Raw genomic sequence first — 9,349 nt, forward strand, 5'->3', positions numbered from 1 at the left:
CAGAGTCCAGGACCAAGGCATGCTCTGGTTCCAGGACTGTCCTGCAGCTCAAAGGCAAACCAAAAACCTCAAAGGAACAACCAACTAAATATTTATTTTGAAAAATTAAATAAAGTAGTAAACATACAGAGGCACTGGAGCTTTAGTCCTTAAATCTTGTGTTAATCCCAGGATTTCTAGGTCTGATTTTCTCCTCCCTTGCTTCTCCCAAACTCTTTGGAAAACTGAGTGACTGCCACCCTGCAAGTCCCCAGGACAAATCCTGGCCAAGCACTGCTGTCCTGAGCTGAGCCTAGGGCTGGAGAGGCTCTGACCCTTAATGCCAGGCTTAATGAGGCTGGTGTTAGACTGAGCTCAACAAGGCTGCTGTCAGACAGGGCTCCCCTGGGCGCTGCTCTGCGCTGCTCGACGCACCTCCTTCATGTCATAGGCCCAGACCTGCTCCAGCCCCTGCCCCAGGGTGCTGCTGGGAGTCCAGGACGGGAAGGGGAAGCGTCCAGACACCACCCGGGCCCCGTCGGGGAGTTCTGCCAGGAGCTTCGTGGCCAAGGGAGGTTTCTGGGGAGAGAAGAGCCAGGGCCAGGCAACCTTAGGACACGGTCATGTAGTGGCAGTGCCACCAGGGATCACAGGGCAGCTTCTGGTGGGTCCCGAGCAGGGGCATCAAGCATTCAAAACACAGGGCTGGTACTGGCCCTGTGTAAGGCTGGGACTAGGAGTAAGTGATGAGCAACAGGACAAGAAGAAACGGCCTCAAGTTGTGCCAGGGGAGGTTTAGATTGGATATTGAGAACATTTCTTCATGGAAAGGGTGGTCAGGCCCTGGCACAGCTGCCCAGGGCAGGGGTGGGGTCAACATCCCTGGAGCAGCCACGTGGATGTGGCACTTGGGGACATGGGTCAGTGGTGGCCTTGGCAGTGCTGGGGGAATGGTTGGATTGATGATCTCAGAGGGCTTTTCCAACCTTAACAATTCCATGGTTTTATAAATCCTGCTGCTGCTGAGCACCAAAGCACTCGCTCACAGAAATGCCCACTTGGCCTTATTCTGTCCCAGATCCTCTCTCTATTCCAAGAAAAGCCTCCTCGAGCTCCCCCTGAACAACTCAGGACATGAGGGACCAACTTACCACGCTGGGGGCCAGGAACACGATCACATTGTTGCAGTCGGAAAGATCCACCTTAAAAGGGAAGGAAAAGGGGAATGAAAGAAGCAACAGGCACAGGGGGAACAGGTGGAACCATCTAAGTGTCCAAGCCTTGTGGGTGATCTTCTTCTGAACCTCGGAGGGTGCAAAGATGCCCCAAAACATGTGGGATGTGGGTGTGAAAGCAGCAGTTATTGGAAAACACCTGCCTCCAGCACCATCCCAGAAACACATTCCCTGAGGGATTCTCTCCAGTTAGGCTGTGGGTACCTGATGTCAGCCTTAGAAGCTCATCACTGTGTCAGTGGCACACAGACCTCTCCTCAAAGCTGCTCCACGAAGGAGCTCTGCCATTCCCCTGGAAAGGAGGGTGGTTTTCCACTTCCCTGGAGCACGTGGGATGGGGAAGCAGTAAGCAGCCACCAGCAAAGCCAGCCTGGAGACGCAGACAGACGCCCTGCCCTGGCACAGCCAGACCCTCAGGACACTGTTACCTTCCACAGATCTTCCTTCAAGAAGGAGACCTTCCCGTGGTACCCGGCCCTCCAGGCACGGTAGTTGGCGAGACACAGCAGCCAGGGATTGAGCTCATAGCCCAGGGCTGGCCTCAGGCCCTGTTTGTAAGCCTCGACCACCTGGAGAGGGAAGAGAGGTGAAACCAAAGGATCTCAGTGTTGAGTCTGGGGGCGATCCGAGGGGACAGTGGCTGTTCCCCAGCTCCACTCCCTCCCTCCAGCTGGCTCACAGGCAGGGTGGCCTTCGTTCTCAGCACCTTCCAGAGCATGCATTCCCACCCTGCTCCCTGCATGTGATGTCTTCTAGGGCTGTCTAGGACCACATACAACTATGTAGGGCCACCTAGGACCACCTAAGGCCACCTAGGGCCATCTAGGACTATCTAGGACCACTTAGGACAGTCTAGGACTTTATAGGCGTATTTAGGACCACCTAGAGCTGTCTGTGGCCATTTAGGACCATGTAGGGTCATCTAGGACCACCTAGGACCATTTAGGACCACCTAGTTCTGCCTTGGGACCATCCAGAACCACCCAGGACCCTCTGGAACCCCCTATAATTGTCCCATACCACAGCCAGGAGGACCACCCAGACCCACAGCCAGAAGTGGGGCAGCAGATGTGTGTAGGTCTCCCACCCACCCTCCCGGTGAGCACAGGCCCCCCTCCCTGCCCTCTTGCCCACCCTGGGCACCCCAAAGCCCCTCTGACCCTCCCCCGTGCCAGCCCTTACGAGCCGTCCATCTCCCGATCCCAGATCCACCGTCTTCCCCGCGCGTCCCCGCAGCAGCGCCAGGGCGTTGGCCACTTGCCGGGGGCTGGAGGGCTGGTAGGGCACCTGGGGGGCACAGGGGGGTCAGGGCGGGGGTCAGGGGCCGGGGGTCGGTGATGGGGCCGGGGGGTGCCGGGGTACCTGCAGCCGCAGGGGGACGCGGCGAAAGCCGGGCATCAGCACGAGCGCCCAGGTGGCCCAGGCGGCCGCCCCGCTGGCCACGGCCAGGGCCAGCAGCCCCCGCCCGCCCAGGGCCGGCCCGCCCCGTGCCCAGCCCGGCTCGCCCGGCTCCCAGCCCGGCTCCCAGCCCGGCTCGCCCGGCTCCCAGCCCGGCTCCCCCGGCTCCATGGCCGCCGGAAGGGGAGGGAGCGCGGCCGGGCCTTCCGGGAGCGGCACCGGGAGCGGGGGGAGCGGGGCCTGCGGGTGCGGGGCGGGAGCGGCGGCGGCCCCGCGGGGCTCGGGGGGCACAGAGGGGGCAGCGCCGTGTGCGGAGTGAGCGGGGTGCGGATGGTGCGGGGGCGGTGTGCGGGGTGTCTGTGTGACTGTATCTGTGTGTGACAGTGTGTGTGAGACAGTGTGTGTGTGTGTGACTGTGTCTGTGTCTCTGTGTGTGTGTGTGTGTGTCGTGTGTGTGTGTGTGTCGTGTGTGTGTGTGTGTGTGTCTGTGTCTGTGTGTGTGTCTGTGTGTGTCGTGTGTGTGTGTGTGTCGTGTGTGTCTGTGTCTGTATGTGTGTGTCTGTGCCTGTGTGTGTGTGTGTTTGTGTGTGTGTGTGTGTGTGTCTGTGTCTGTGTGTGTGTGTCGTGTGTGTGTGTGCCTGTGTGTGTGTGTGTCTGTGTGTGTGTGTGTGTGTGTGTCGTGTGTGTGTGTGTCTGTGTGTGTGTGTGTGTGTGTGTGTTTGTGTGTGTGTGTGTGTGTGTGTCTGTGTCTGTGTGTGTCTGTGTGTGTCTGTGTCTGTGTGTGTCTGTGTGTGTGTGTCGTGTGTGTGTGTGTCGTGTGTGTGTGTGCCTGTGTGTGTGTGTGTCGTGTGTGTGTGTGTGTGCCTGTGTGTGTCTGTGTCTGTGTCTGTGTGTGTGTCTGTGTCTGTGTCTGTGTGTGTCTGTGTGTGTGTGTGTGTGTGTGTGTGTCTGTGTCTGTGTCTGTGTGTGTCTGTGTCTGTGTGTGTCTGTGTGTGTGCCTGTGTGTGTGCCTGTGTGTGTCTGTGTCTGTGTGTGTGTGTGTGTGTGTGTATGCCTGTGTGTGTCTGTGTCTGTGTCTGTGTGTGTGTCTGTGTGTGTGTCTGTGTGTGTCTGTGTGTGTGTGTGTGTGTGTGTGTGTCTGTGTCTGTGTCTGTGTCTGTGTGTGTCTGTGTCTGTGTGTGTCTGTGTGTGTGCCTGTGTGTGTGCCTGTGTGTGTCTGTGTCTGTGTGTGTGTGTGTGTGTCTGTGTGTGTGTCTGTGTGTGTCTGTGTCTGTGTCTGTGTCTGTGTGTGTGTCTGTGTCTGTGTGTGTCTGTGTGTGTGTCTGTGTGTGTGTCTGTGTGTGTGCGTGTCTGTCTGTGTGTGTGTCTGTGTGTGTGTCTGTGTGTGTGTCTGTGTCTGTCTGTGTGTGTGTGTGTGTGTGTGTCTGTCTGTCTGTCTATGTGTGTGTGTCTGTGTGTGTGTCTGTCTGTGTCTGTCTGTGTGTCTGTCTATGTGTGTGTCTGTGTCTGTGTGTCTGTGTTATGTGTCTCTATGTGTGTGTGTGACTCTGTGTGTCTGTGTGTGTGTCTGTGTCTGTGTGTGTCTGTGTGTGTCTGTGTGTGTCTGTGTCTGTGTGTGTGTCTATGTGTCTCTATGTGTGTGTGTGACTCTTGTGTGTCTGTGTGTGTGTCTGTGTGTGTGTGTGGTGTGTATGTGTGTGTGTCAGTGTGTCTGTGTGTGTGTCCGTGTTAGCATGGCTGTGTGTGCACAGCTGTGTGCACAGCTCTGTGTGTTTGTGCAGAGTTGTGTGTGTGTTTGTGCATGGTTGTGTTTATGCACAGCTCTGTGTGTGTATTTGTGCACAGCTCTGTGTGTTTGTGGAGAGCTGTGGATGTGTTTGTGCATAGCTATCTGTGTTTGGGCACAGCTCCGTGCACAGGTCTGTGTGTGTTTGTGCAGAGCTTTGTGTGTGTGCAGAGCTGTGTGAGTGCACAGCTGTGTGTGTGACTGTGTGTGTTTGCACAGGTCTGTGTGTTTGCACAGCTGTGTTTGTGTGTGACTGTGTGTGTTTGCACAGCTCTGTGTGTGTGCACAGCTGTGGGTGCTCGAGTGCAGCTGTGCATGGTTGTAAACATGGTTGTGTGAAGTTGTGAATCATGAATGGGTGTGCACCGTTGTGTGTGTGTGCACAGCTGTGTGTGTTTGTGCATGGCTGTGCACGGCTGACCATGGTTGTGTGCAGTTGTGTACAGCTGTGTGTGTGACTGTGCACAGCTGTGGGACTGTGCATGGCTGTGTGGGACTGCACAGTTTTGTGCAGCTGTGCATGGTCGTACAGGGCTGTTTGCAGTTGTACTCAGGTGACCACAGTTGTGTGAGCATGAGCCAGTGTGTGCCCAGGTGGGCAAGAAGAGCAATGGATCCTGGCCTGGATCAGGAACAGGGTGGCAGCAGGAGCAGGGAAGTGATTCTTGCCCTGGACTCAGCACTGGTGAGGCCACCCCTGGAGTGCTGTGTCCAGTTCTGGCCCCTCAGCTCAGGAAGGACATGGAGGGGCTGGAGCAGTTCCAGGGAAGAGCAACGAGGCTGGGGAAGGGAGTGGAGCACAAGTGCTGTGAGGAGAGGCTGAGGGAGCTGGAGAGGCTCAGTCTGCAGAGGAGGAGGCTCAGGGGAGACTTCTCACTCTCTACAACTCCCTGACAGGAGGGTGTAGCCAGGTGGGGGTTGGACTCTTCTCCCAGGCCACCAGCAGTAGGACAAGAGGGCACAGTCTTAAGCTGCGCCAGGAGAGGTTTAGGTTGGACTTTAGGAAGAAATTTTACACAGAAAGGGTGATTGGGTATTGGAATGGGCTGCCCAGGGTGGTGGTGGAGTCACAGTCCCTGGAGGTGTTGGAGAACCTAGTACCGTGGTCTAGTTGACAAGTTGGGTCATAGGCTGGACTCGATGATCTCGGAGGTCCTTTCCAACCTCACTGATTCTGTGATCCTGTGTGTGCAGTTGTGCCCAGCTGTGTGTGTGGCCGTGCACAGCCGTGCATGGTGGCGTGCAGGTTGTGTGTGGCTGTGTGGCTGTGCACAGTTGTGTGCAGCTGTGTGTGGTTTTCCGTGGCCGTGAGCACTCGTGCGTGGTTCTGTGTGGCTGTGCTCGGCTGTGTCAGCTGTGTGCAGCAGTGCAGGGCTCTGTGGCTGTGCACAGTTGTGTGTGATTGTGCAGGGCAGTGCATGGCTGTGCACAGCCGTGCGTGGTCCTGTGCAGTTGTGAATGGCTGTGTGTGTTGTGCAGGCTGTGCACAGCTGTGTGTGGCAGTGAGTGGCTGTGTGTGGTTGTGCAGGGCTGTGCCAAGTCGTGCACGGTTCTGCACAGCTGTGCACAGTGGGGTGGGACTGTGTGTGTCGTTCTGCATTGTTGTGCACGTAGTTGTGTGTGGCTGTGCAGGGGTTTGTGCAGTTGTGCACAGCTGGGCACAGTTGTGCGTGGATGAGCGTGGTCTGGTGTGTGTTGTGCACAGCTGTGTGCAGGTGTGCTTTGTTGTGTGCAGTTGTGCCCGGCCCTGCAGGGCTGTGGAGGTTGTGCGTGGCTCTGTGTGACTGTGTGCAGGCCTGAGCAGCTGTGCCTGGTTGTGAGGGGTTGTGCACGGCTGTGTATGGCTGTGTGGGGTTGTTGTGGGGTTGGGCGCAGTTGTGTGCTGTTGTGCAGGGCTGTGCACAGTTGTTCCTGTGTGTGTGTGGTTGTTATGGGGTTGTGGGGTTGTTACAGGGCTGTGCACAGCCGTGCCCCGTTGGTGGGGGCTGTGCCTGAGGAAGCCGGTGGGTTTCCTGCAGTGAGGCAGCAGTGACTGTGGGAAAATTTCAGGCAATGGGATGCAGGAGGGGCAGCCCAGCCCCACAGCCCCTGCCCACCCCCAGTTAATGACCCCCCCAACCCAACCCAACCAACTGGGGGAACAACACCCGCTCAATGAGGGGCACAAAGGGCTGCAGCCCCCCTGCCTGTGTGGCCACGTGTCACCAGGGATGTCACCACTGTCACCTCCCCCTGCTCCCCCCTTGGTCCGTAGGTCAGTATGTGCAGGGCTCCCCTCCAGCACCGTTTTGGGGTGTCTCCTGAGAGCTTGGGGTTCAGGGGTCTGGTGGCACTCCACGTCCTTGCCACAGGGCCACCAGCCTCGTCACAAGCCTTGGTGTCCCTGAGGCCACTGTGGGTGTAGGAAAGAACTCTGATGGCCTGGGAAGGGCTTTGGGGTGCAGGGAAGTGGAACTGGGGAGCGGAACTCCCACCTCCTCAGCCCTGGGGGCAGCACAGGCCCAGCACCAGCCCCCCTGGAGCCCCTCTTTGCTGGTGAGCCAAGAGTGAAGCTGCCAAAGGCAACACAACACGTGCTTCTGCTCCATCTCACCCTGATTTGTGGGAACCAAATGGAATGAGGATGCACACGCACCCACACGTACCCCCACATGTGTTTTACCCCCAAACATGCAGCTCGGGGGGCTTAACAACAACCAGACCTCATTAATCACATTCCATGGAGCAGCCGTGGGGCTCCAACGGGGAGGTGAAGCCACCCCCAAAATCCATCCCAGGGCTGTTCCCTGCCCGGCCCCGCCAAAGGGCCCAGCGTGGCCAAATCGGGGGTCATGGGGATCACCCTGATTTTCCGGTTTCGGGTTTTTCTCGCTGGCAGGTGGAGTTGGTTAAAGCAGAAAATCCAGGGAAATCGGAGCTGGGGGAAGAGGGGGGCCAGCGGGCTGCAGAGGAGGAGGATGGTCCGTGGGGATGAGCCAGTCCCTGGAGCAGCCCGAGAGCCCCCGTGGTGCTGCAGAGCAAATTAATTAAGGAAGCGATTCCCAGGCAGGGCTGAGCCCTCCTCGCTGGGCCCCTGGGATTTAGCAGGGTGGTGGCAGCTTCCCCTACTGCCCCAGCCCCGGGGTGCCCGCAGCATCTCGGGGTGCCGGGACGAGCAGGTGGCCGGGCGAGGGGACCAGTTGGGATGTGTCGCCGGAGTCAAAGAGCTTTTAATCCTCCTCTTTCCAGGGCAGCTTCCCCCCGCCGGGGCCGCGGCGGCTGCAAAGCAGCCCCGACCGCCAGGAATTTGTCGCTATGTGCTGGGAAAGCTGCTTCCCACCAGCTGTCGGGGCCGGACACGCCGGGCGCAGGCGCCTTGCACGGGGTGAGGGGCTGCGGGGCCCTGCTGCGGGCCGGGGTCCTGCCCTACCCCCAGCAACCCTCCCCGCGCTGCGATGATGCTGGTTTGGGTTCATCCCGGTCGAAGCAGGGGGCTGGAAGCATGCCCTGATGCCCAAGTTTGGGGTGCAGCGCCCCAAGGGGTGGCAGGGTGGGAGGGTGTCCTCGGAGTCACCAGGCTCTTGCTTCTCCTCTTGCCAAGGGCTGTAGGCTAGAGCTTCTACCGGCCCCAGGGGCCTCATCCTGACCCTATGGGGCATCTCTGAACACCAGGGGCCTCATCCTGAGTTTATGGGGCATTCTTGAACTCCTGAGGCGTCCTGACCCTGTGGGGCATCCCCAAACCCCAAGGGCATCATCCAACCCTATAGGGCATTTCATAACCCCAGGAGCATCATCCTGACCCTGTGGGGTATCTCTGAACCCCAGATGCCTCATCCTGAGCTTATGAGACATCCTCCAGTCCCAGGGGCATCATCTTGACCCTATGGATCGTCTCCACACCTCAGGGCCCTCATCCAGAGCTGATGAGGGATCATCCTGACCCTGCTGGGCACCCCCTGGTCCCAGGGGCATCATCCTGACCCTGCAGGGTATCTCTGAACCCCAGGGTCCTCATCCTGAGTTTATGGGGCTGCTCTCAGTCTCAGGGGCATCCTCAACCCTATGGGGCATCCTCAAACCTGGGAGCCTCATCCTGACCCTGTAGGGCATCCCCTAAGCCCAGCAGCATCACCCTGACACTATGAGGAATCTTCAAACTCCAGGGACATCATCCTGACCCTCTTGGGGACCCCCTGCCCCCAGGGACATCCCCTTGCTCCATGCCAGCTCCTGGCTCTGGGGTGCTGCAGGCAGGCTGGGCAGGACAGGCAGGATGTCTGGGGGGTCCTGGGGGTCCCTGCTTGGGGTGGGGGCCGCAGGGATGGCTGAGCGGGGCCGGCCGCCTTTGTGCCTCCCCTTTGTGCCCCGCGATTCACACGTTCGGGCTTTTATCAGGCAGCTGGGAAGGAGGAGGGTGAAGGGGGCAGGAGAGGGGGGAGAAGGGCTGGAGGGGGGGAAATGGCGGGAAACGGCGGCTCCCTTTGTGTGACAGGGAAGGGGACAGGGACCAGGGGACACCCGGCACTGCCACCACTCTGTGTTTGGCTCTCCCAGCACGGACACCGACCTGCAGTGTGACCGAAGGACTTCACAGTCCCCGCAGAGTTCCTGGGCTGGGATGTGTGAACACTTGGGTCCACAATGGGGCTAATCCCATGGGATAGGAGCCACAGGCACCTCCTTGGGCACATTTGCACCGAGGGAGCTGTTTTTGGGGTGCTGCTGTCCATGGGATCCCCAAAACCCCCTTCGGGGGGGGGGGGGGGTGTAGATGGGTGGGGCGCTTTTGGAGCAGATTGGCTGGATCATCCCCATGGATGTTGCAGGCAGCCGTGCTGGGTGGGCACCACAGTGCCCACAGGTAGGGTCACCCTTTCCTGGGCTCACAGGGTGCTACCATAGCTCTTCACCATGGCCACCCCTGTCCGAGCCCCTTCAGACCCCCCAGCTCACACCGTGTCCCCCATCC

General features: G+C 58.9%; 1 protein-coding gene across 2 annotated transcripts; it reads right to left on the reverse strand.

The window, feature by feature from the left end:
- Positions 1–74: 74 nt before the first annotated feature.
- ANTKMT (adenine nucleotide translocase lysine methyltransferase) lies at positions 75–2,798 on the reverse strand. 2 transcript variants are annotated; one of them, XM_064672561.1, is made up of 5 exons: positions 2,577–2,798; positions 2,397–2,501; positions 1,643–1,783; positions 1,131–1,181; positions 75–558 (listed from the first exon to the last, which is right to left on the reverse strand). In XM_064672561.1, exons 1-5 carry the CDS (start codon positions 2,781–2,783, stop codon positions 370–372), a joined length of 693 nt encoding a protein of 230 aa, XP_064528631.1. In that variant the 5' UTR covers positions 2,784–2,798; the 3' UTR covers positions 75–369. The 2 variants fall into 2 exon arrangements, with proteins under 2 accessions (XP_064528631.1, XP_064528632.1); XM_064672562.1 differs by lacking the exon at positions 2,397–2,501.
- Positions 2,799–9,349: the final 6,551 nt, after the last annotated feature.

Source organism: Pseudopipra pipra, chromosome 16 (assembly GCF_036250125.1).
Source record: "Pseudopipra pipra isolate bDixPip1 chromosome 16, bDixPip1.hap1, whole genome shotgun sequence".
In the NCBI taxonomy this organism is placed as follows: domain Eukaryota; kingdom Metazoa; phylum Chordata; class Aves; order Passeriformes; family Pipridae; genus Pseudopipra; species Pseudopipra pipra.

Coding starts and splice junctions, on each gene's coding strand:
- ANTKMT (XM_064672561.1), bottom strand. CDS start 2,783: ATGGAGCCGGGGGAGCCGGGCTGGGAGCCGGGCGAGCCGGGCTGGGAG. Junction 1,182..1,642: donor TGAAGGAAGATCTGTGGAAG/GTAACAGTGTCC, acceptor TTCCCTTTTAAG/GTGGATCTTTCCGACTGCAA. Junction 559..1,130: donor TGTTCCTGGCCCCCAGCGTG/GTAAGTTGGTCC, acceptor TTCTCTCCCCAG/AAACCTCCCTTGGCCACGAA.